Below are 27,500 nucleotides of genomic sequence, written 5' to 3' on the forward strand. Positions count from 1 at the left end.
CTGATAGATGAGACATGTGATGTGACAAATACTATCCAGGCTGATAGATGAGACATGTGATGTGACAAATACTATTTAGGCTGATAGATGAGACATGTGATGTGACAAATACTATCCAGGCCGATAGATGAGACATGTGATGTGACAAATACTATCCAGGCTGATAGATGAGACATGTGATGTGACAAATACTATCCAGGCTGATAGATGAGACATGTGATGTGACAAATACTATTTAGGCCGATAGATGAGACATGTGATGTGACAAATACTATTTAGGCTGATAGATGAGACATGTGATGTCACAAATACTATTTAGGCCGATAGATGAGACATGTGATGTCACAAATACTATTTAGGCCGATAGATGAGACATGTGATGTCACAAATACTATCCAGGCTGATAGATGAGACATGTGATGTCACAAATACTATTTAGGCCGATAGATGAGACATGTGATGTCACAAATACTATTTAGGCCGATAGATGAGACATGTGATGTCACAAATACTATTTAGGCCGATAGATGAGACATGTGATGTCACAAATACTATTTAGGCCGATAGATGAGACATGTGATGTCAAAAATACTATTTAGGCCGATAGATGAGACATGTGATGTCACAAATACTATTTAGGCCGATAGATGAGACATGTGATGTGACAAATACTATTTAGGCCGATAGATGAGACATGTGATGTGACAAATACTATCCAGGCTGATAGATGAGACATGTGATGTGACAAATACTATCCAGGCTGATAGATGAGACATGTGATGTGACAAATACTATCCAGGCTGATAGATGAGACATGTGATGTGACAAATACTATTCAGGCCGATAGATGAGACATGTGATGTGACAAATACTATTTAGGCCGATAGATGAGACATGTGATGTGACAAATACTATCCAGGCTGATAGATGAGACATGTGATGTGACAAATACTATCCAGGCTGATAGATGAGACATGTGATGTGACAAATACTATTTAGGCTGATAGATGAAACATGTGATGTGACAAATACTATCCAGGCTGATAGATGAGACATGTGATGTGACAAATACTATCCAGGCTGATAGATGAGACATGTGATGTGACAAATACTATCCAGGCTGATAGATGAGACATGTGATGTGACAAATACTATTTAGGCTGATAGATGAGACATGTGATGTGACAAATACTATCCAGGCTGATAGATGAGACATGTGATGTGACAAATACTATCCAGGCCGATAGATGAGACATGTGATGTGACAAATACTATCCAGGCTGATAGATGAGACATGTGATGTGACAAATACTATCCAGGCTGATAGATGAGACATGTGATGTGACAAATACTATCCAGGCCGATAGATGAGACATGTGATGTGACAAATACTATCCAGGCTGATAGATGAGACATGTGATGTCACAAATACTATCCAGGCTGATAGATGAGACATGTGATGTGACAAATACTATTTAGGCTGATAGATGAGACATGTGATGTGACAAATACTATCCAGGCTGATAGATGAGACATGTGATGTGACAAATACTATCCAGGCTGATAGATGAGACATGTGATGTGACAAATACTATCCAGGCTGATAGATGAGACATGTGATGTGACAAATACTATTTAGGCTGATAGATGAGACATGTGATGTGACAAATACTATCCAGGCTGATAGATGAGACATGTGATGTGACAAATACTATCCAGGCCGATAGATGAGACATGTGATGTGACAAATACTATCCAGGCCATAGATGAGACATGTGATGTGACAAATACTATCCAGGCTGATAGATGAGACTACAAAAGAGGGCATGTTTGTGTGCATTCAATTGTAAAAAAACTGAAGGAATTCTAACTTTAATCGATCAATGTTATTTGTATTTTTGACCATAATAATTATGACATTTCACTCAGATCTAGCGCAGTCTCGGAGGAACACTTGCACAAATATACATTTATCATCTGAGAAACAAAGGGAAGTAAGCAATATAAATGCTTACAACATGTTTGTTTGTTTGTTTGTTTGCTTAACGCCCAGCCGACCACGAAGGGCCATATCAGGGCGGTGCTGCTTTGACATATAACGTGCGCCACACACAAGACAGAAGTCGCAGCACAGGCTTCATGTCTCACCCAGTCACATTATTCTGACACCGGACCAACCAGTCCTAGCGCTAACCCCATAATGCCAGACGCCAGGCGGAGCAGCCACTAGATTGCCAATTTTAAAGTCTTAGGTATGACCCGGCCGAGGTTCGAACCCACGACCTCCCGATCACGGGGCGGACGCCTTACCACTAGGCCAACCGTGCCGGTCTTACAACATGTACAACGAGAGTAAGTGAGAATTATACAGAACCAATCTCCTGGCACCTAAAAGAATGACAAGCATTGAAATGAACAAGTGACTTTCATCCTCAAACTACATGTGACAGTGTTGGCCAATCACTAGCAAGCGGTGTGTCTACACACGTGATTCTTCTGCGTTCGTGGGCTGAAACTCCCACGTACACTCGTGTTTTTTGCACGAGTGGAAGTTTACGTGTATGACCGTTTTTTACCCCGCCATTTAGGCAGCCATACGCCGTTTTCGGAGGAATACACAGTTGATGAGCAACATGTGTCCGTGAAATCATGCCAACCACTGACATCCCAGTAGGAATTAACTGTGATCTGTGCTTCTTGCACTGTCCGCTCAATACAACACTCCTTTCTTTTGAAAGAACGCACATAAGAGCTAATTATAACACTCCTTTCATTTGAAAGAACGCACATAAGAGCTCAAAATAACACTCCTTTCATTTGAAAGAACGCACATAAGAGCTCAAAATAACACTCCTTTCATTTGAAAGAACGCACATAAGAGCTAATTATAACATTCCTTTCATTTGAAAGAACGCACATAAGAGCTCAACATAACCCTTCGGTGATGACTGACTTGTCGTTGTTGATGTTACCCTGTTGTTATTTTTGTTATATCTTTATTGCATTGTATACGTAAAGAGTGTATAGGTGTATGATTGTCATCCACACCAGGACACATACCAATGGCTTTTATGCTACATGGTAAAATACATTCTTGTTCCTCCTGTTCTCAAAGGGACAACAAAAAGTGTCCTTTCACTTTACATCCAAACCTGTGGAAGCATGATCAGCCACCCACCTGCAACTCTTGCCAGGACGCAGCGAACACTGGTCCCCATCTGTGGACCCCTTGCCGTAGCAGCACATGTCTTACCTGCAACTCTTGCCAGGACGCAGCGAACACTGGTCCCCATCTGTGGACCCCTTGCCGTAACAGCACATGTCTTACCTGCAACTCTTGCCAGGACGCAGCGAACACTGGTCCCCATCTGTGGACCCCTTGCCGTAGCAGCACATGTCTTTGCAGTCGGCCTGGTAGCCACAGTCGCACTCCTCCCCCGTCTCCGTGATGCTGTTGCCGCAAAACGCCTCCGTTGACCCTGAAGGAAAAAGTTATGAAATCAGGTATTTTTTCTCTTCATTTTCATTACTTTATTATCCCGCTGGTTGGAAATTCAGGTTGTTTCTTCAAAACGCCGCTGTTGACCCTGAAGGAAAATGATATCAAATTAGGGATCTCTTTAAGGGCGTAAGTCAGATCTCTGTCACAGTAAGTGAGCGTTAATGCACTTCGCTACCAGCGCTGCTATTAAATATTCTTCTTCATTCATGGGCTGAAACTCCCACGTTCACTCATGTTTTTGCACGAGTGGATTTTTACAAGTATGACCATTTTTACCCCGCCATTCAGGCAGCATACATTGATTTCGGGGGAAGCATGCTGGGTACTTTGGTGTTTCTATAACCCACCGGACTCTGACATGGTTTACAGGATCTTTTCTGTGCGCACTTGGTCTTGGTATACACAAAGGGGGATAATGCACTAGCAGGTCTGCACATAAGTTGATCTGGGAGATCGGAAAACCACCCTTATACCACCAGGCGACCGCGGCCAGGATTTGAACTCACGACCTTCCGATTAGGAGGCTGATGTCATATCCACTACGCCCGTCACTATTCAATATGATAACGGAGAACTGCTGCCTTGAATGTCATTGTGTGCACTGGCAGCTTCCTGGGCAGAAACAGGACAGGCATCAATCACGTTGAACAGGACAGGCATCAATCACGTTGAACAGGCCTTGAGGGTTAGTGGTCTGCCCCTAGACCATCATTTATCGCTTTCCGAAGAAGCCAATGACGGTCCCTGCAGTAAACGCTCCCATTCTGTGTGCATAAAGACGAAGCCCCCTTAAGCTACCCCCTTTAACCCCTTCACTGCCCAGCACGTACTAGGTACGTGGCATTTACATCAGCACTTTTCAGGACATTTGTGAAAACTAAATGGGAGGTAACCACTGTCCAACTTCTTGTAGGGGTTTTAAACACAGTTCTTTCCCATTGACCGTTCAGATAAGTTAGTACCACGTGGTAAAAACTTTTTTAGAAGTTTTTTCCGATCTATAAGATTCAAAATGGTGGCCGAAAGTCTGACTTCAACTCCTAGACCCGTTTTCAAATGATCCAGTGTTCTGGAAGCTCTACAAGAAGTGATTTATGGATTACCACACAGAAGAATACTTTTATGGGCTGTAATGTGAGTACCTGATATTTGACACCAGTTTTAGCTGTGTTTTCTGCGGTTTTACGTGCTGCAGTGTGTGTGTGAAAGTTTGGAAACTGTAATTTTTGACAAAAATGGTCATTATATCGATTTTTACTATAACAATCACAAACAAAGTCCAATGATCATGTTATCACATAATAGCCAAGGGTGTAAGCAAACCACATGCCAAAGATCTAAGAGATATCTCAATAAATGATTGAGCAGTGAACAGATAAGTGAACCTACCGAAGAAAGCGAAATTTGCCCTGGCGCACAGCAATACCAAAATGCTGTTATACTGTGGCAGTGAAGGGGTTAAGACTTGCTCCTTTTCAGATCCTGTTTTCTCAGTTTTGTGTGTGTTCCGTTTCTATTTTCATTACTTTATTGTCCTAACCTGTGTAAATGTAACCCAAGGACTACTACTAAAGGACGTGCACAGCGTGATTCCTGACTTCGCTAGCGGAGGCCAGTTTTCTTCAGGCTCCGCAGTCCCCCTGTTCTATTTTTAGCCGCAATTCGGCGTAGGAGTTTGGAAGAACTTTTTAAATGTAATACAATGTTTTTTTTAACAAGTATACACTTTAGTCACATCGAAGATTGTTTTAGATATCACACTGAGAGTATTTATGTATTAGATTCTTCCCTAGCGAACATTTTAAATTCAGTTGAGGTGGTGCAAAGTACGCACTATGTTGCCTTGTCGCAAGGTTACAACCGGACAAGCGTGCATTGGCCTACCATGCTGGCGGCGATTCTGAGTTGAAAATTCTTGTTTACCAAGTGTTTTGCTGTTTCTGTGCCTTCAAAATGCCTAATAAGTGTGGTGTGGTGAACTGCAAAGGAAATTACAACGAGAAGAATAAGTGCCGTGTGTTTAGACTGCCAAGAGACGAGTCTGAGAGACAGAAGTGGCTGGTTGTGCTCCCTCCACGCGAACATTTTGTTTTAGACCCAGCGAAGTTCTTCATCTGTGAAAAACATTGGGGACTCAATCCTCCTATGGTAGCATTGCCTGGTGGTGCCACACGGCCTGCGATCCCTCCTTGTGTTTTTAATGTGCCGACATCGTGCCTGCCCACGCCCAAACCTTCACCTCGTCCGGCGAAAGACGAAAACAAACAATTGAGGCACTTTCTTCAAAAGGATACCATCTCTTCACTGGCCTCATTCAATCCCGAGAAAGACTTGCAGAAACAGCACAAGAATGTGATAATTTCAAGATCAAGTGACAGGTTCGTTTGTGTTTTCATGTCAGAAAACTTTCATGAATCTCATACTTCCGTCATTGTTGACAACATAGCGACTCTGTGCTCTCCTTTGACCCTGAGTGCTTTCAAAAATGGTATCAGTGTGCCACTGGGCAAGATCCTGAATCCAAACAATGGTCTCAGCTCCTATTCCCAGTTCCATGAAGCTGTGCGCATCTCAGTCAACTATGACATCCCCTTGGACCAGGTGCTGAAAAAGATGGTGACACTTCTACAAGGTCAGTCTTCAGAATGTTCAGATAACAAAAAGGAGAAAAAGTTGGATTTCTTGACGCGCCAGTTGCAGCTCTTGACAGAAAAACAGTTTTCTATGAATGACTATTGTTTTGCCATTGAGTCTTTCCCCCAGTGCAGTTACGAACAGTTGAGGGAGTATTTGGTCCTGCCAAGTAAGCGCAAGCTACAATCGATTGTTGCATCTGTTGATCAGCATCTGTTGATCAAGATGAAGTACTGAGAAAAACTTTTGAGAAAGTGCATAGCCATAAGCCTCAGCAACGGAATGTTTTTCTTTTGGTTGACGAAGTGAAGATTAGGCCGACTGTTGCGTTTTCTGGCGGGGTGCTGAGTGGTATGGCCAAAAAAATCCAGACTGCAGAGCAACTGCCATGCTGTGTGTTATGATGAAGTCGTTGCACAAAGGACCCAGTGTAATGATTTCTGTGACACCTGTGCACAAGCTGACAGCAGCATTCCAGTTTGAGATTGTAAAGGAAGCGGCAGCTGCTGTTGAGAGGTCAGGTGGGTGTGTGATAGGTTCCATCACGGACAATCACAAGGTGAACCAGCAGTATTGTAAGCTGTTTGACCGTACCGGTGACACTGATAGTCTTGCCACATCCAAGCATCCGCGTGACGATGGGCGTGTCTGCTTTCTCCTGTTTGGCACTGTCCATCTACTGAAATGTATCAGGAACAATTGGATCAGTGAGAAGTGCCAAAAGATAAGCTTTGACAACCGATCAGTGGCGTCTTTCACAGATGTCACGCAACTGTATGAAGCCGAGAAAGACAGCGTTCTCAAGATGACATCCCTCACTCAAGCTGCTGTCAACCCTTCAAAACTTCAGCTACAGAATGTGAAACATGTACTGAGAGTTTTCAACGACAAAGTTGTTGCTGCATTGACACTGCAAGGCTGCCATGAGACTGCCACTTTCATCCAAACTGTCGTCAACTGGTGGAACACAGTCAATGTGTCTGGGAAAGGGCAGGACCGGCGCCTCAACGATCCCCATCGAGCTGTTCAAGAACCAGGGTCTACAAGTCTGGATACATTCCTGGGAGTTTTCCAGGACGCTGACTCGGGGCATGGAGCAACACGCATCCAGTGCCTTACCCATGACACCAAGAAGGCACTAGTGCAGACCAAGCAGGGTCTAGCGGCTGTCTGCAAATATTTGTTGACATCTGAACATTTTGAATATGTCCTTCTGCGGGAAATCCAAAGTGACCGACTTGAGGGGGAGTTCTCCGTGTACAGGCAATCCACTGGCGCAAACTCCTTCATGACCACAGGGGACGTCTTCTATGCTTGCAAGAAACGCCTTGCCAGACATGCCGCCACGTACCTCAAGTCAATTGAACTGCAGCCCGAGCCAAAGGAGCACACCTGTCTGGGCCCTGTCATGCTAGAAGATGCAGCCTCCATTGATAAATACACTGCAGAAGTGACACTGACTGTCAATGAGGAGAGCAGTGCTGCGTATGTGGCCGGGTGGCTGGAAAGCAAGTGTGGGGGTGACCTGGCATTCAGTGATGAAGAACCACTTGTGACCAGTGAAGTCAAAGACTTTGTTGAGACTGTCTCCAGAGGCTCCCTGACCATTCCCCATGTGTCGACGTTTGAACTTGTGCGGCTTGGACTGTGTTTTGTCAAGAAGGCGCGTCACCGTGCTTGCTGCCGCAAAAGACTGGGCAGTATTCTTCTAACAGTCGCCAACTTTAACAGCATTGACATTAACTGTTCGAAAGTCTACACGCACTTGTCGAATGTGCTGCTGCATGGGATCCAGAATCTGGAGAAAGACCATCAGAAGAATGCCGTGCTGCTTCAGACATCAGTGAAAAAGGCCCGGTTGGCAGATTGAATGCTGCAGTCAGGTAGTCTTTTTTTGTTTTTTGTTTTGGTTGTTGTTGTTGTTTACTTCTTCTTCTCCTTCTTCTTCTTCTTCTTCTTCTTGTTCCTGGGCTTGAGTTCCCAGGGTCATCCCTTTTCGGGGATGAGAATTGTGCGTGTATGGCCGTTTGTTTTTCCCTGCCGCATGGGCAGCCATACTCCGACTTCGAGTGATTAAGAGATTTTTTTATGAATACAGATAGATTACAGGGCTTGAAGGCAGAAAACAGTGCAGATAAAAAGCAAGACAAGAGACAGAAGATGAGAAACAAGGAGAAAGGATAGACAGTGGGAACATTGTTGCCCTGTGTTGCCAGCCAGGGGGTAGCCTATTTCAATCCGCGGGCTACCCTCGCGGTAGTCGTTGTTTACAAAAATGTCTAACCAAAATCTCTGAAAATATGTAATTAACTCATTGTTCAACTTTTGTAGAGCAAATGTGATTCAGAACTTTAAAAACTATTATTTATTAATCATGTCGAGTGATCACAGCTCTACTATTACTAGTCTTGTACAGTAGGGTACAATGCTGTCAGTCCGAGTAAATGTGGTATTTCAAAGCCTAAACATGCCTACATTTTTAAAAATATATCTATATCTAGGCTTCAGGCAATTTGTGTTGCACCTAAGGACTCAATTTTAATGATTGTGTTAGGTAGAAAGTGGTAGTTAGCAAACGAAGCGATGGCCTCCGCTAGCGAAGTCAGGAATCACGCTGTGCACGTCCTTTAGTAGTAGTCCTTGATGTAACCCCATTTCAAAACTCCTTTATTTTTCAGACCTCATGTTCTCATATCTGTGGTGGTTTTAAAATGTGAGTTCCATTGCAGACGACCAATTCGGACAGGCCTTGCAGGTGAAGGGCGGCAAAGGATCTGCCTCTGAGAAAAAAAAGAAAAAAATTCTTACTCTCAAAGCAGTTGACTTTGCCGTAGCGTTGGTTGAGCACGGCGTCCAAGACACGTGTGACGTTGTCCAGGCTGCAGATGGAGAAGTCGTCGTTGTTGGGCTTGTCGCCCATGGTGGCGCTCGCGAACATGATGTAGTTGCCTTCCTCCGCTTCCTTCCGGTTCGTGCCGTACGGGGCGCACGACGGCCCGCTGTCGTGCTATGGGGGTGGAGAAAGAGGTTTCATGGTGAGTACAACTCAGTGCTTATTCATGAGAATTTTTTTATTTATTTATTTATTTTTTTTTTTTTAAAAGGGAAATCTTCGAAGTCTTGGAATTTTGACGTAACTCTATTCTTGGCGATTGATGTTTTTGTGCTTTAGACTAAGCAAGTCATTCTCCATGAGAAATATTCCATACATATTCCAGAAATACACACAATGGACAATACATGATTTAACATTCTTTTGATATCTTTCTATCCACACCAGGTACAAATATATATAAACACTACATGTATTTAACAATAACAAACTAACCATTTCTCAGGAGCAAAACTCCTTGCAAACTAAGGCGTAAGAACCCCGCCACTCTCCCCATCCCAATCCTCCAGAGTTTAAACGTACCCATAATAGACGAATTCTGGAAATAACTCTGTCTGGTTTGTATGGGTTGTGAAAGAGTGATCAAATACTCTTGCTTTCAGTGGGGCAAGCTTTCCACACGTCAATCAATCAATCAATATGAGGCTTATATCACGCGTATTCCGTGGGTACAGTTCTAAGCGCAGGCATTTTTTAATTTTTTTAATTTTTTTTTTATGCAATTTATATCGTGCACATATTCAAGGCGCAGGGATTTATTTATGCCGTGTGAGAGGGAATTTTTTTTACACAATACATCACGCATTCACATCGGCCAGCAGATCGCAGCCATTTCGGCGCATATCCTACTTTTCACGGCCTATTATTCCAAGTCACACGGGTATTTTGGTGGACATTTTTATCTATGTCTATACAATTTTGCCAGGAAAGACCCTTTTGTCAATCGTGGGATCTTTAACGTGCACACCCCAATGTAGTGTACACTAAGGGACCTCGGTTTTTCGTCTCATCCGAAAGACTAGCACTTGAACCCACCACCTAGGTTAGGAAAGGGGGGAGAAAACTGCTAACGCCCTGACCCAGGGTCGAACTCGCAACCTCTCGCTTCCGAGCGCAAGTGCGTTACCACTCGGCCACCCAGTCGTTACCACTCGGCCACCCAGTCGTTACCACTCGGCCACCCAGTCGTTACTACTCGGCCACCCAGTCGTTACCACTCGGCCACCCAGTCGTTACCACTCGGCCACCCAGCTTTCCACACGTGCTACTTGTTCACGTGTTTCAGACACACCCCTCGGTAGTGACTGGTCTATAATGTACCGTGGGATTGTTTGACTCACAAAAAGTACGAGTATTCACTCTTACTCAACCGACACCAACCCGACAGAGACATTTCCAAAAATCGTCTATTATGCAAAAACTGCCCAAATCTCACAAGCCAAGAAAGACATTGGCAGGGACTTTCTTGCCTACAAAAAGTTGCTGATACTGGACACACATATTGTCCACATCACAGACCTGTGAAGCTGCTACAGTGGAGCCCCGCTTTTAAGACCCCCCCCCCCCTCTCCCCCACCCCCCTCCACCCCCCAATTTAAGACTTGCCCCTTTTAAGACCTTTTATTTTTTAGACTTTCTGTTCTAAAGTCTGCAAATTTACCTTCATTTTAAGACTCCCTCCGTTTTAAGACTCCCTCCGTTTTAAGACTCCCTCCGTTTTTAAGACTCCATCCGTTTTAAGACTCCATCCGTTTTAAGACTCCATCCGTTTTAAGACTCCATCCATTTTAAGACTTGATTTTCTCAGATTTTTTTCGGTCTCAAAAGAGGGGTTCCGCTGACAAGACACCAAGAACAAATTAGTTACCGACCGGTGAGCCAAAGTTGTGTCCTATCTCGTGAGCGAAGGTGAGCTGAGAGACGCGGGCAGGGACGGCCTTGCCGTAGTTGATGACGGTGACGATGCCTGTGTTGAGACTCTTGCTGACGCGAGATCCGCCCTCCGGGTAATCCTTGTGTCGCTCGCACACCCCGCCTGCGGCCCCTATAGCGGAAAACATTTTTCTTATTAAATTCAATATTTTATTATTTCATTGCTAGGAATTCTGGTGGAAAGTAATACATCAATTTTTTTTTCATTATTAGATTGTGCCCTTGTTGGACAAGTTTGGTATTGAGGTAAGTTGTACAATAATTTTTTATTTTTCATTACTTCATTATCTCATTGCTGGGAAATTCGGGTTGCTTCCTTCCACCCAGTAAGATGAACAAGCAGGTTTTTTTTCCAAAATACATTTCAAACTACAAACTCGCCCTGCAGTCCGGACTGACGATCTAACAGCGAACGACAAGAAGAAGAAGAAACTACAAACTCAACACAAGTGCATCTGCTTCAAAAACACAGAATTTGGATCACTCACAAAATATATCAATTCAATGCAGGAATGCATACAATTTCAACAGCATGCATTCAGTGGTTTCTGAAACTTAAACAGAAGAACAAAAACGAAAAACGAAAAACAAAAACTGTGTTGAAGGACCCGCACTTTGACCAGGGGTGTGTGGCAGGGGGCCAGAGCAGTGGATAGACTTTTAAACCAATTCTTTGTCCACAGGTAGCTTCATCCTGTCAAGTAAAGATGGTCTGTGATAAATAATACTAAACAACTACACAGAAAAAAAGAAAGCCAAAGAAGTACACACATGTAAAATCCAAACCACCACCCTGCAGAATACAAAATCACACTCTCTTAACTTTAAGTTTGCACTTTTGTAGACAACATTACTTATACTTATAGCAGTAACTGGTTTAGGTTAGAACTTTTGTAGACAACATTACTTACACTTATAGCAGTAACTGGTTTAGGTTACAACTTTTGTAGACAACATTACTTATACTTATAGCAGTAACTGGTTTAGGTTACAACTTTTGTAGACAACATTACTTACACTTATAGCAGTAACTGGTTTAGGTTACAACTTTTGTAGACAACATTACTTACACTTATAGCAGTAACTGGTTTAGGTTACAACTTTTGTAGACAACATTACTTACACTTATAGCAGTAACTGGTTTAGGTTACAACTTTTGTAGACAACATTACTTATACTTATAGCAGTAACTGGTTTAGGTTAGAACTTTTGTAGACAACATTACTTATAGCAGTAACTGGTTTAGGTTAGAACTTTTGTAGACAAACGCTATCGAAGTAGTTACTGGTTTAGGTTAGAATTTTGTAGACAAACGCTAATGTAGCAGTTACTGGTTTAGGTTAGAAATTTTGTAGATAAACACTTTTGTTGTCAAAGGCTACTAACTGGAATCAGAGCCGACCCAGGCCAGTCCCAGCGTGCCCTTCGTAAAATCGCGGAAGGTGAAGACGTAGGCGAGACAGAACTCGTCATGGTGGTCCAGGGAGTTGAGGTTGAGGAAATTTGTGACGTCGATGTTGCGGTTGCAGTAACTGGTGGCCTGACTCGTCCCGCAGAACTGGTTCTCTAGCGTCATGATCTGATCAACAACCACACAATCATGTTGAGTTATGGCCCAGAAAGCGTGGTTCTGATGTGCATATTTTTAAAATAAAAGGGTAGCCTTTGAGCACACACTGAGTGCATAACACATAAATCAAAGTTAGTTGTTTGTCACAATCGCATGATAAAGCCGATTGTAAGTGTGGTACATGTTTATTCTTGTTTTGAAAAGCTTGTCCCCGTAAAAGGGGCTTTTACTCATCACACTGATTACAAATCCTGGCAAGAGTTACTTCTGGCAAACGTCTATTTCCATAATCCCACACTCACGCTGGTTCTCTGGACGACAAAGTCTACGCCAATGTATCTCATGCTGCCATCGTAAGTGCGGAACTCTGTCTTGGAGTAGATGTTCTTGACAGCGCTGACGTGACTGGCAAAGAAAGCCAGGATCTCTTCCTGTGTCCGTGCATCAGTCTGAAAAATAAAGGGAAAAAAAAGGGCTTCATGCTTAAAAGTTTTTAGTATATAACCCATTCCTCCTTAATCATATGAAAATTTGGGGGTTTGTTTGTTTGTTTATTTGTTGCTTAACGTCCAGCCGACTACGCAGAGCCATATCAGGACGAGGAAGGGGGGGATGAAGGGGGCCACTTGTCAAGCGATTCCTGTTTACAAATGCACTAACCCATTACTTGTGTCCCAGCAGGCTTTAGTAAAACTAAATTAATAGTCCTACTGGAAGATTACCAGTTTCCAGTATGTTAAAATAGGGTTAACCTATCTACTGCTGGACTTACATCAGAACACTAACAGATTAAACTATACATGAATCGCGAGACAAGCGGCAAGAGAAGAGATTTTTGGAAAAAATACAGGTGAATGAGCAAGAAGGCAGAAAAAAGAAAAGAATTCATGAAGAAAAAGAGAGCATGACAGGAAAGAGGAACCAAAAATCTACCTAACAGCAAACTAGAAAGCTCCTGCGGTTCCAAAAACAGGAGGGGCCTTTAATTTCATAACCGCAGTGCCCCACTGCGGGACAGTGAAAATGAAAAACACATGTGAATGTACTTATGTTTTAAATCCCCCCCCCCCCCCCCCAATTAAGACCAATTATCCAAGATATTTTTCAGTCCTCAAAAGGGCTTCATGCTTAAAAGTTTTTGGAGTATAACTCATTCCTCCTTAATCATATGAAAATTTGGGGGTGGGGGTGGGGGTGGGGGTGGGGGTGGGGGTGGTTCCACTGCCTAAAGGTTTTCAGTACAGCCAATTCCTCAAACAAATGAAATTCAGAGGAGGGGGCAATGTTTTTGGTCGTCTTGGGAAACATCAGTTAAATCCAAATACTCAGCTTAGCAAAACATGTTTGGGGAAGTAAGTCATACACTTTTTACAAATGTGATACTCTTATCACAAACCACAGTGGAACTTGCGATGAAAGGACACCCTTGAGATCACCAACAAGTGTCCCTACATTACAGGTGGCCTGTCACAACAGGTATATTACTTTGGTACAGATAATCGACAAAGGGACAACAGAACTTATCCTTTATTCAGAGGTAGCCTGTCATTAGAGAGGCCGACCATCGACTTCATTTCCAGAGCTGGACTCCAAGTGTAAAGACGAACGACAAGAAGAAGATTAGAGAGGCCGCATATCGCAGGTGGCGCTGTATCTTCTTCTTCTTCTTTGTTCATGGGCTGAAACTCCCATAGTTTTTACATGTATAGCCGTTTTTACCCCGCCACTTATGGCAGCCATACGCCACTTTTGGGGATTGCATGCTTGGTACATTTATGTTTCTATATCCCACCGAACTCTGACATGGATTTACAGCATATTTTTCGTGCATATTTGGTCATGTGTTTGCTTGCTGGGAGATTAGAAAAAAGATCCAAACTTAACTGACCAGACGCGGCCGGATTCGAACCCACGGCCTTCCACTTAGGAGGCCGGTGTCTTATCCCCCAGGCCAATGCGCCCGTAGTGCCGTCGTGCCGCTTTATAACAGAACAGTAACCCCATCCACACAACACACCTAGAAGTTTCCACCATAGAGAAATGGAAGAATTACAGGGTGACCCCGAAAAATGTTGTCCGAATTCATTCATATTTGGTGTGCATTAACTTCAGCGTATGCCTGACACGTCCACAAAGTAGCAATTTTGTAGTTCAAATGGTCTGAATTGTGTGCAATTTTGATCAACTCAACAAAGCGAGGTTTGACCCTGTAGTTACCAGTTTCAAGTTGAATTTCTTTTCCTTGAAGTACGTCCATCGTTCCACTGCATAACAGAACCTAAACCCCATCCACACAACACAGTCACCTAGAACTAGAAGTTTTTACCACAGAGCATTGGAAGTTATACTTACCAGTTTCATGTTGAATTTCTTTTCCTTGACGTACTCCCACAGAATGGGGTCAGCACGCAGGTAGAGGTAACATGTGTTGCGCTCTCCGATGGTGGAGCGCCGTTCTCGCTTGTCGTCATTGCTGTTGCTGTCTGCGGTGTACTTTCTGTGGGGAGATTCCTTCCAGTCACTGTACTGCACACACCAACAACGTGCGCGCAATGTTTAACACTGTCAATGCAGATCAAATGACCAAAGGGAAGTAATCACTCTCTATGTGTAATGGAATAAGCGAAAGTTATACAGAACCTTTCTCCTGGCACCTGAGAGAATAACAAGCATTGAAATGAACAAGCGACTTTCATCCTCAAAACAGGATGATCGCCGCAAGCTCATATGCTGATCATTCTCCAAGGCACTCGAACAAACACCTACGTACACAGTCATACACAAGAACCAGCTTTTATTCTTACACTCTGCCTCATTTCGTTTAATTGACTGTCAATGCAAGCAACCCTGATGGGAAAAAAGATTTATTTCAATCAGTGATGAATAAAAAGTGCCTGAATTATCTCTTTACAAGCAACCCTTCAAACATAATTATCAGGTTAAAGCACAAACATAATTATCAGGTTAAAGCACAAACAGCCAGGGTAAGGGGGGATAAGCTACAGTTAGAATGGTGCTCCTGCTCTAAAAGTAAATAATTGAAAATCTGATGAGGACAAAATAAATAAATGACAAAAACCAACATAAAAGACACAGTCACACTGAAGAGGGCAACAAAAGCCAGGAATAAACATGAGAGGTGGGCAGGCCCATTCATCGAAACACTACTAAATACTTTCGACTCACCGAGTCAAAAACATCTTTCAACACAGAAAGCCTTCAGCCTGAGGTCTTTCTGTCTTTATTTGGTGTTTGACGTCGTTTTCAACCGTTCAAGGTTATATCGCGACGGGGGGAGATGGGATAGAGCCACTTGTCAATTGTTTCTTGTTCACAAAAGCACTAATCAAAAATTTGATCCAGGGGCTTGCAACATAGTACAATATATGACCTTACTGGGAGAATGCAAGTTTCCAGTACAAAGGACTTAACATTTCTTACATACTGCTTGACTAAAATCTTTACAAACATTGACTATATTCTATACAAGAAACACTTAACAAGGGTAAAAGGAGAAACATAATCCGTTAGTCGCCTCTTACGACATGCTGGGGAGCATCGGGTAAATTCTTCCCCCTAACCTGCGGGGGGAAGCCTGAGGGCAGGCATGGGAATTCCAAAATAGAAAAAACTCTGAAAATAGGCCAAGGTGCATGCAGGGGCCACCCAGGCCCTAGCGGGGTACAGGGGCAGAGCCCCGTTGGGGGGACCAGCGGGGCAAAGCCCCCCGGGAGGAAAACGAATGTTAGCATTTTAGACCAATATTCTGATAGTTCTCGTGTAAGCAAACAATGGATAGAGAGACAATGGTATACATATAATTTAATTTACCTTTTTTTTTGCAGCGGACAATTTTTTATTTTCGCTGAAACGTAATTTCCTTTTCGCAGAAATCCACGATTTTGCGGACAATTCCCATGCCTAAGAGGGTCTTAACTCGTTCCCTCCTTCACAGAATTATGGCGTCTACTTTGCACCATTCATGAGATCTAACTGAACAATCTAATGGCGGGGAAATCGCTCAGTCCGTAGCGGCGCTGGCTTCATAACCAGTGTTCGTTATCGGCATGGGTTCGATCCCCACGTTCGGCGAGGGATTTATTTCCCAGAGTCAACTTTGTGCAGACTCTCCTCGGTGTTCGAACACCCCAGTGTGCACGCATGCGCACGATAAAGATCCCAAGTTGACAGCGAAAGTCTCAGGGCTTGGAAACATCAATACATGCATGCAGGAAAATGACAAACAATGGGTAGCACCGTATACTGTATGGCAGCTCGCTTTCCTCAGGGAGAAAGCAGCCTGAATTTCCATGAGGGTAACCTCATAGGACTTTATGAATCTTTTCCTAATGAAGCACCGTTCGCTCTCATCTGCTCAAGCCATGCAGTCCCTCAAGAGCCAAGAGGATTTTGCTAATGACCCATGCGGCCATTATGGAGTCATCATATGAACAGGGATGCTGCTACAAATGCTCATGAATCCGACAATTATCCGGATCTCGTCAACATAAATAGGAGTTTTGACAGGCTTCATGAATATCAATGGGACGATTTGCGTGACCGACATTGTTGTCATACACATTCTCGTCAGCGAACAACTGTTCTCTCTATGTCTATGAGTCATCGATGAACGGGATCATTTCTTGTTGCAAATGTGTTACTAAGTCAGGCGTGGTTGTGTGTGGTTTACACATTTCTCCGAATACGAAAAGGATTACCTAACTGTAAAATTGAATGCAATGTTCGCGCTTTGACCGATGCAAACAAAATTTAATCGTACTATGTCCGCCCTCCAGGAAGTATGATAGGACATCTGACCCACGCCTGACCATATAAATCAGACATTGGCGACAGTTAATCAGACTATGACCGATGTCCGACGCCTTACGACATCCCTGTATGAATTGTCTAGCTGGCTGTAAAGTTTTGTGTATAATGCAAGAACCAACCATTTCAGTTTCACAATGTACAAACCCTTTTAGCACGATGTGATGGAGTGTCATCAATGACTGATTCTGCTTGCTGCCTCATCCACTCCGCTGCAAAGTCGTTGCCGCACATGCCAACATCAGCACTACGGCGATGCCTGCACAAGAGTCACACAAGTATATTACACGTTATTGTCCATAATTACCCACAAAGCATGAGTCACACAAGTATATTACACGTTATTGTCCATAATTACCCACAAAGCATGAGTCACACAAGTATATTACACGCTATTGTCCATAATTACCCACAAAGCATGAGTCACACAAGTATATTACACGCTATTGTCCATAATTACCCACAAAGCATGAGTCACACAAGTATATTACACGTTATTGTCCATAATTACCCACAAAGCATGAGTCACACAAGTATATTACACGTTATTGTCCATAATTACCCACAAAGTATGAGTCACACAAGTATATTACACGCTATTGTCCATAATTACCCACAAAGCATGAGTCACACAAGTATATTACACGCTATTGTCCATAATTACCCACAAAGCATGAGTCACACAAGTATATTACATGTTATTGTCCATAATTACCCACAAAGTATGAGTCACACAAGTATATTACACGCTATTGTATATATATACATTACCCACAAAGCATGAGTCCTATGTAGCAGAAGGACTGCTTAAATCCCTTCTTTCAGACCTGTTAAATGTTGCTACTTCCTTCAACCATATTCCGTTTGATCATCTTTGACAAAAAGAGATGTCTAAATTTGATTTCAGCAGGTGACTTTCTGCAGTCATTATTTAGTGATTTAAACTATTTGGCTGCAATTCTTTCCTTTTTTTTTTTAAACACTGAACTACAATTTATACACTAATGTAATAATTTCAACGAAAGAGAGCTCACCTGTAAGGATCTAAATCCATGTGTGTTTCTCGATAAATGACAGTGTGGAAAACTGGGTTTTGAAAATACATGCTGGCCGGCTCTATATGGTAAGTAGTGTGCCCTGGAACATGGACGTAACCCCTGGCTGTTCCATTTAGCACTGCTATGTGTGCATAGCTGTCAGGAATGTCTGAAACAGGGAGAAAACAATGAATGGTAATGATTATAAAACGCAGTGTCAAGAAATGTGAACATAGCTGAGAAACGGAGGATACAAATCATCAATTTACCAAACATATCCAGCTTTACATTATTACTCTCTTAGTATTACTAAGACCTTGTTTCTGAAAATATGTGAACCCTTGAGAGCACACACACACACATGCACACCTACACAAACAGACATGCACGCATATATGCACTCACACACACATACATGTTAACACACAGAGAGAAAACAAATTCCATACAGAGTACTTTTCTGTGGGTTTTTTCTTGAACCAATCCAACCCAATTTTCTCCTTTTTATTTTCTCCCCTACGAATCTAAATAACTTTCACAGTAATAACAACAGAGAATGTAAGAGAAACGGTTTTCCCTGAAGTTTTCTATTCTATTCGGCCTGTCCCTTGTTTTCTTCTCAATTTAGACCACATCAAAAACAAATCACAGGAAAGCCCCCCCCCCCCCCCCCCCCCCCCACCAAAAAAAAAAAGGTGTTGCTATCACAACCAACAATGGAAGACAGGGGGCACACAGCAGACAGATTACCTTCTAAATGCCCTGAGTAAAGAAAAGATGTGTCCACCGTCGACAAAGAACCATCACTCTCCTTCATCATGTGGTCAGGGGCAAACACAGAGTTATCTCTCTTCAGTTTCAGCTGGAAACTCCTGGGGGACAGAAACACAACGGAATCCCTCCATGATACTTCAAAACGTTACGCTCTCGTTTGCGATATAAATTGCATTAAAAAAAAATTAAACAAATAAAAAATAAAAATAAATCCCTGCGCTTAGAACTGTACCCACGGAATACGCGCGATATAAGCCTCATATTGATTTATTTAAATTTAAATCAGGGGGGGGGGGGGGGGGGGGGGGGAGGGGGGGGGGGGGGGGATTACATGGTCAGATCTGAGATGATGAGCTGAACTGTTTTAACAATTAAAGCCTAAAAAACCAAAAAGCAAAGCACAATCCTACCATGAGACATGAGAAAGTCATATAATCACTCTCCATGTGAGCGTGAGATTATTTTGACATTTAAAGATTTAAAAACAAAAAGACACCAGAATTCCAGCATGAGAGTTAATCAAGACATCAGATCATTGTATTCTTCTTCTCTTGTTCATAAAATTGAAGTTGTTTTAACGATGGACGTGTTAACGATGGACATGTTAACGATGGACGTGTTAACGATGGACGTGTTAACGATGGACGTGTTAACGATGGACGTGTTATTGTTAACAACCGAAACACAGGCACAATTAATCCCATCAATCATGCATGAGACGTCAGAGTATTTCACATTCATTTGTGAACTGAAGCTAATTCGAATGATTGAAGCCCCATAAAATTAAAACAAAACAACAACAACAGACAAACAGACTGACAAAAGAAAGAAAAGATTGTTCCAAAAGTTGTAGAGTGTTATATTTTGTATTTGGCACAGGGTAGCAAAGAAGCGTGCAAGTAAGTAGCCAAGAGAGAAATTGAGTGTGAGTGTGTGTGTGTGTGCGTGCGTGTGTGAGTGTGTGTGAGTACATGTGTGTGCGTGTATTGGAGTGTGTCTGTCTGTGTGAGCCAGAGGAGAGAACTGGATAAGGGGTGGGGGAAAAGGATAAACCTCCTTCACATAATAACTTCCACACCATTCCCATCAGTCCACAAACCAAAGGCTGACCCCCACGAATGGAAATTCCTGTATTACTATTAGTTATCATTTCCTCAAAATTATGCGAGAACAATGAACATTGCATTTCCTTTCACTTCCTAATAATAACACGGACGCACTGTGCACGTTTTCAGTTTAACGAAAATCAGTTGACTGATGAAACAGTGGAACCCCTCCTTTTTGAGATCATCGTATGATTGTGTTAAGACTTCCCCCCCCCCCCCCCCTTTTTGTATTGTGTTTTAAGACCTTGTTTTTTTCTTCTTTCAGATTTTCTGTTCATAACCTCAGTAACTTTACCTTGAATTTTAAGACCCCCTCCTTTTCAAGATCTGATTTTCTCAGATCATTTTAGACGGTAAATTGGGTGTTTCACGGTAAGGCCAAAAAACAAATAGTCTGTTTACGGTAACCCGACCGACCCTATTTTTTTCGCGCGACCCTAGACTTTTTGGGGGCATTTGGGAGAGAAAAAAAAATAACGTAAAAATATGTTTTTTTGGAAGAAAAACAAAAAACAAAAAAAATCCCGACCTACCGACCCTATTTTTTTGGCTTATGTTACCGTAAACAGACCTTTTTTGGGGGGCCTAATAATCATTGCCTTTGTGAGCTTCCTCATGAAAGTGGAATGCACAGTGTTACAAGTTTAATCAAGGGTCGTGCTAGCTAGTTTTGAACCAGCTTTCTGCACATACAGCGGTACATGTACCTGCAAGGTGACCCATGAACCCCTCTGATGAGAGGACGCTTCAGAAAAAAGGACTCCTGTTGGCCCACTAATTACTAAATACTATCATCCCAGAAATAAAACCTGTCATGACAGGCCACCTGTAACGTAGGGACGCTTTGGGCTTGTCGTAAGGGTGTCCTTTCGATCATTGCAGGTACCATATTGAACACGTACAGAATAACAGATCCCGTCTCTGTTAGTTTTACTGTTACAGAACTCGTGCAAATCAAGTCTAAAAACACAGTTCTTGCTTTCCATCTGTCAGGAAGAAACTGGTCAAACAAAATGTCAACCAGTATGAACAACCAGTTGCCAAAATTTTATATATTCCATGAATTTTTCCATTTTTACCAGTAACTTACCCTCAATATCCAGTTAACAGAATTCCTGTTGATGTCCTAACTAATTATACGTATCAGTATTATCACCCAGAAATCCAGTAAAACAGGAAGCCTTAGAATGTCATTGTCGAAAGTCCACAAGCCTCACCTTCCATACGCTTCAAACTTGAGTTGTAGGTGTGGATCAACAGAGCGCCGCACTCGGTCATGTTTGGCATGTAAATCCAGGGAGTCGTAGGTCAAAGGCTGATAGTCCAAGATGTAGTCTGTCAACTTTCCTTGCTCTGTGCAGACAAAACAAGTAAATTATTAAAGAAGTGTCCACAAGAAAAAGGAAGATACCACTGGTAGTGATAATCAATCAAAGAAACTGGAGTCTCAGCTAACTTCTGATTTGCCCCATGCTATTGGTACAGTGGAACCCCCTAAAGACCGTCACAAGTCTCAGAGAAAATCAGGTCTTGCTTGAAAAGGAGAGAATATATTAAAATGGGGGTGTTCTTCTTCTGCTGTTTTGCCCTCAATCCACACAAGAGTTGTGACTGTAATTTGTATTAGGAGAGTTCAGATTGCAACACTTTGAGTTTGACTTTGAGTACTTTGACGCCTAATTAGCAAATGACATTTTGACAATTAGGCCTATTCTACAGCTACTACAGTATAGTATTTGAATTATTGGATGATTGTGTCCAGACAACTAATTAACTCAAACCATGTCAAGTTTATACTTCAGCATCATAACCAAATTAACATTTGAAATTGAATATCTTCACACTCAGAGACTCACAATCACATAGAACAATTAACTTCAAGGTGATGTGCACTGATACAAATCTACAAAGCCTATCTTTACTGACCTTCAATTTCAACCACATGACTGTTCTAAGACCACACACACACACAACTAATCGAAACACAAACAATATAACTGCCATTATGGGTTATCCTGCACTTGGCCGTCTTTGTAAACAAACAGAACACACGAACACCACATCAGGAAAACAGAAGTAAAGTCGATCTGAACATGAGGGAAAGTAAAGGCAGACCCAACGAAGAATGAATGGACTATCCCAAGTTCAACACATTCCAGACTTTACATGTACGTTTTGAGCAAAATATGTGATGATATCGACAGTTGACCGACACAGACTGGTGCAAAAACAAAACCAAACAAACCTGTGATTGACAAAAGCAGACCGAAAACGAAGCCTCCGATGTGAAGAAAAGCCATTTTCAAGACCCTTTTCGGCTATTTGCCTGTACGAAATAATAATGGCGACCGTACAGGCACTTCCCCTCGAAGGGAAGCCAATGATGGTGAGCAAGCCAAGACAAAGAGACGTGACAAATCGGTCCAAAAATATTCAGCATCATTCAACTCTTTTTCATTTCTGCAAATCTGGATGGGACGAGCGCATGCGTGAGAGGACCTTGACTGGCTCGAGTGCATCCGGGGTCATCTGCTTTCGCGGTAGCTCAGAGGTACCGCTCTGCGCTTCTTTCTGTCACTATCTTGCCCCGGCGATAGATGATTCTTTATTTGTTGTGTTTTGTGTTTGGCAAGCTTTTCAAGATTTGTTTCAAGGTTCTTCATAAAAATCCTCAGGAAAAAGTGTTGTTTGTCCTTAAAGATTACATTTAAATGAATTATGGGTCAAAATTTACGTGTTCTGTGGATGAAACGAGAAGTTTTGGAGACAGATTCGTCTTAAAAAAAAAGATAGAAATTTGTAGTATGTTTTATTTTACTCTAAAACGGTCTTTACATACAACAACAAAGCAACTTCTTCAAATATACAAACAGATTTTATTTTCTGGGTAGATATAAGCACACAAAAATGTCAGAAAAAAAAGCATGTTTTGTACTTCAACATAATTTCTAAAATCCTTCCTGGGTCATTCTTCCAATGTCTCTCTGTTACTGCACAAAGGCACCATTTCTGGTGAAAATAAATAGCAAGATTGGACAGTTAGTCTACAATAATAATTATGAGTATTTCCAAATGATGGCACTGTTGCTCAAAAATCCTCATAAATCAGCGTCAAAAGTTTTCGAAATCGGGTGTCAAATGTCAATAAAAAATAGTTTGAGAAGTATCATTTTATTGCAAGAAAGAGGTTGAAAATGACAACATTACACGATTTAAAATCATTCTATGGTGTTTAAAGTATCTACTAATGCTGAGAACCCTCCAATCCGTAGTCGCAACAATATCATATCAATGCAGATATACACATATATATGGCTTCGATCGCGTTTTTAAAATGTGTTTTATTTCACTTTAAAATAATTACATCACACGTGCGCCAGGAACTTCCTGAATACATTAAAATCAGAGTTTGGAAGTCAATTTTGTTCCAAGTTTAATCTTCGCTGGTTGCGATTTGATGCACCGGTGTGTTTGATTTTTACCCTGGCACCGCGACGTCACCGCTGCGTGTTCCAGGTGTCTCACTCGGTGTCAGTGTGTTCGTTCTGAAGGTTTAGGTTTTGTCCCTCAGTTTTCAGTGTGTGTGTGTGTGTGTGTGTGTGTGTGTGTGTGTGTGTGTGTGCGTGCGCATATGTGTGTGTGTGTGTGTGTGTGTGTGTGTGTGTGTGTGTGTGTGTGTGTGTGTGTGTGTGAGTGTGTGTGCCCGTGTGTATGTGTTTGTGATTTTTTGATGTGCGTGTTTGTTTAAACTTTGTGCGTGTGAGAATATAATTATGTGGGTGTGTTTGTTATGCAACACCTGTGCAGAAGCAAAAAATAATGACAGTGAAGTTTGTCAGTGCGTTTTTAGTCTTGTTTATAGTAATTTCATCAACTTATCAACAACAACAAAACATATAAGAAAGCAGAGTATGACTGAGATAACAATAAAAATGTACTCACTAGAAAACAGCAACAACAATACATAAACAAGAACAAGAACTAGACTCGACTTTTCGTCTTCGTCAGCACAAGTTACAACAAGAGGCGAAGCCTTCAAGGCTCACGTAAGAAATCGACAAACAGTAACACAAACTCAATCACTCCGTCACACATACACACACACACACCAGAGACATACATACAAAGAAACTACAATATGTACAGTGTTTGATACATACCATAGGTGACACTGTGCAAGAAAGCGAGACACTAGATCTAGATCTGTCTGTCTGCATGTAGCCTACTTACAGGGACACGACTGCCAACTAGTCTCGGCCCGCTCAAAATAACAATGACCGAGACTTTCAGTAATTCCTTCGCGTGACGTCTAACCCTCTTACGCCATAATGTGACGTCTTCAAATGTTAAAGTTTCTATCACACACACACACACACACACACACACACACACACACACACACACACACACACACACACACACACACACACACACACACACACACGCGCACAGACAGACAGAGTTTACCATCGCATAGGCTACACTTACGTGAGCCAACAATAAGCTTAAATAAAAGAAGAGTTGACAAAAAAAGAAAGTCAAGAGAAAGAGCACAGAACTCGGAATGCAGACAGAGTGTAACGTGTGTCACGAGCCCTAACCTAAAACATCAAAAAAATCGCGTGAAGCGATATAAAAACATTTAGTCAGTCGTAATCAAACTATAAAAATCAATAACAAACAAGTCGCGTAAGGCGAAATTACTACATTTAGTCAAGCTGAGGAACTCACAGAATGAAACTGAACGTAGTCCGCCGCTAGTGCAAAAGGCAGTGAAAGTGACGAGCCTGTTTGGCGCGGCAGCGGTTGCGCTGTGCTTCATAGCACGCTTTACTGTACCTCTCTTCGTTTTAACTTTCTGAGCGTGTTTTTAATCCAAACATATCATATCTATATGTTTTAGGAATCAGGAACCGACAAGGAATAAGATGAAATAGCTTTTGAAACGATTTCGGAAATTTAATTTTAATCATAATGTTTATATTTTTAATTTTCAGAGCTTGTTTTTAATCCAAATATAACATATTTATATGTTTTTGGAATCAGAAAATGATGAAGAATAAGATGAACGTGAATTTGGATCGTTTTATAAAAAAAATTTTTTTTACAATTTTCAGATTTTTAATGACAAGATACAAGATACAAGATATTTATTCACCAATTTTGCAAAAGGATTTCATCTTGGCACGGCACGGTAAAAATAAAATAAAAACCAACCAGACACATATGCAGACACACATCACCATGCATGCATACATACGTACATTACACTGTCATGCACACACAGACACAACTCACACACACACACACACACACACACAATTATTTACATACTCACACATAACCAGCCACATATCTACATCACAAATTCACATCGTCGCCTTGTAAAGGTAAAAACCATATCAGTTTAAAAGGGGTGCCAGTAATATCAATGCAACATTAGTGAATACTAGAACAATACCTAAAAATTATAATCCATTTAAAAGTAAGTAGTACACGTAATTATTATCATTTAGTCAGATCATCACATAAAATTATATAATCATAATCTAGCCAGTTAGACAGTATAAAACAACAGTATTAACAGACTATCACAGATCTACTCAAGCACCTGAACCTAGAGTCACATTGCACAAAACTACTACCATCACAGAACTACTCAAGCACCTAAAAAATAAGGACCATTCCACATTGCACATACTTCCACTATCACAAGTTATGAGAACAGTAATGGAATGCAGTGAAGCTAGAGCGAAAGCGACTAGTTCTGGCTTTCAAAGCTCTGTAGCGCCTACCAGATGGAAGAGGCTCGAAGAAGTGGTTTGCCGGGTGGGAGGGGTCGCGAACAATCTTTCCTGCTTTTCGACCTGAGCGCAACTCAAAAATAGAGGCAACGGAAGGGAAGTCACAGCCCGCGACCTTGGAGGCTGTCCGCACAATGCTCTCCAGTAGCTGTTTCTCTTTCTCAGTGGTGCTGCCATACCAGACCGTGATAGAAAAACACAGGGTGCTCTCAACGACTGCGCGATAGAACTGCGCCATGATTTGCTGTGACATACGGAACTTGCGCAACTGTCTCAGGAAGTGCAGCCGCTGCTGGCACTTCTTAATGATGGACGTGGTGTTCCCGTCCCATTTCAGGTCTTCAGAGATCAGTGTGCCGAGAAATTTGAATGAAGAGACCTGTTCCACAGCTTCCCCATTTATTTCAAGGGGCAAGATGGGGTCTTTCTTTCGTCGAGGGTCGATAACGACTTCTTTTGTTTTAAGAACGTTTAGCTCGAGATCATTTTCAGAGCACCACTCAACCACTCTTTGAACCTCCCCCCGGTATGCGTCCTCATTGGAGTCAGAAATCAGGCCTTCAATGGTGGTGTCGTCTGAGAATTTGATTATGTGTGTGGATGGGTGAGCGGAGGTGCAGTCGTTGGTGAAAAGGGTGAAGAGTAGAGGGGACCGAACACAACCCTGCGGGGCACCAGTGTTCAGAGTGAGTGAGGCAGAGAGTGAGTTGTTGAGTCGGACGACCTGAGGACGGTCAAGCAAGAAATGACCAAAGTCATTAATTAATTTTTAGGCCACCAAACTGAAATGCAATACCGAAGTCCGGCCTTCGTCGAAGATTGCTTGGCCAAAATTTCAATCAATTTGATTGAAAAATAAGGGTGTGACAGTGCCGCCTCAACTTTCACGAAAAGCCGGATATGACGTCATCAAAGACATTTTATTAAAAAAAACAGTCATCGCCGAGACTACCTTCAGATAGTCTCGGCTAACCCGAAGACCGAGGCGGGTCACGCTCGTCTCCGCGAAGCATGCGACCGTAGTACTTACTGAACCTATTTTCTTTCATTCTGAGCAGGGGGCCCGGGTAGCTCAGGTGGTAGAGCACTGGACTTGTGATCGAGAGGTCGCTGGTTCGAATCCGGGCCGGGACGGACACGGGTCAACTTTATGTGCAGACCCAGAGACGGTATCCATCTCCCACCCCCGTGTCACCACAATGGCACGTTAAAGATCTTGGTCATTCTACCATAAGTGCAGATGGCTGATACCACCTAAACACGCAAACATCAAAAGCCGTGAGGGCGTAAAAACTCGAATCGTATAAACCAATTCATGTCCAATATAGGACAATAAGCCCCTTAAAATTCACTTCATTCTGAGCACAGTTTTAGAGTAAACATGACATATCTATATATTTTTGAATTCAGGAGAAGATAAA

The 27,500-nt window shown here is 42.2% G+C and overlaps 3 protein-coding genes and 1 long non-coding RNA gene across 4 annotated transcripts in view; 2 read left to right on the top strand and 2 right to left on the bottom strand.

Annotated features, from left to right (window-relative positions):
- Window positions 1-22,734, bottom strand: part of LOC138950542 (disintegrin and metalloproteinase domain-containing protein 10-like) — a 45,202-nt gene extending 22,468 nt beyond the window's left edge. The window contains exons 1-11 of the mRNA XM_070322260.1: window positions 22,521-22,734; window positions 21,493-21,628; window positions 19,146-19,267; window positions 18,393-18,564; window positions 17,506-17,617; window positions 14,884-15,057; window positions 12,834-12,980; window positions 12,348-12,540; window positions 10,901-11,073; window positions 8,945-9,143; window positions 3,329-3,479 (exon numbers count right to left, since the gene is read on the bottom strand). Coding sequence (XP_070178361.1) covers window positions 3,329-3,479; window positions 8,945-9,143; window positions 10,901-11,073; window positions 12,348-12,540; window positions 12,834-12,980; window positions 14,884-15,057; window positions 17,506-17,617; window positions 18,393-18,564; window positions 19,146-19,267; window positions 21,493-21,628; window positions 22,521-22,575 — 1,634 coding nt within the window. The 5' untranslated portion in view covers window positions 22,576-22,734. The remainder of the gene's footprint in view (window positions 1-3,328; window positions 3,480-8,944; window positions 9,144-10,900; window positions 11,074-12,347; window positions 12,541-12,833; window positions 12,981-14,883; window positions 15,058-17,505; window positions 17,618-18,392; window positions 18,565-19,145; window positions 19,268-21,492; window positions 21,629-22,520) is intronic.
- The window catches only part of LOC138950564 (uncharacterized), a 478,836-nt gene that overhangs the window by 300,766 nt on the left and 150,570 nt on the right, over window positions 1-27,500 (top strand). The window lies entirely within an intron of this gene.
- LOC138950553 (uncharacterized) overlaps window positions 1-27,500 on the bottom strand; it is a 204,190-nt gene that overhangs the window by 159,506 nt on the left and 17,184 nt on the right. The gene's annotated exons all lie outside the window — the stretch shown is intronic.
- Window positions 6,822-8,006, top strand: LOC138951326 (uncharacterized). Its single transcript, XM_070322949.1, has one exon. The coding sequence runs from the start codon at window positions 6,942-6,944 to the stop codon at window positions 8,004-8,006; it is 1,065 nt and encodes a 354-aa protein (XP_070179050.1). The 5' UTR covers window positions 6,822-6,941.

The sequence above is a fragment of the Littorina saxatilis genome, linkage group LG16, assembly GCF_037325665.1.
Source record: "Littorina saxatilis isolate snail1 linkage group LG16, US_GU_Lsax_2.0, whole genome shotgun sequence".
Classification (NCBI taxonomy): domain Eukaryota; kingdom Metazoa; phylum Mollusca; class Gastropoda; order Littorinimorpha; family Littorinidae; genus Littorina; species Littorina saxatilis.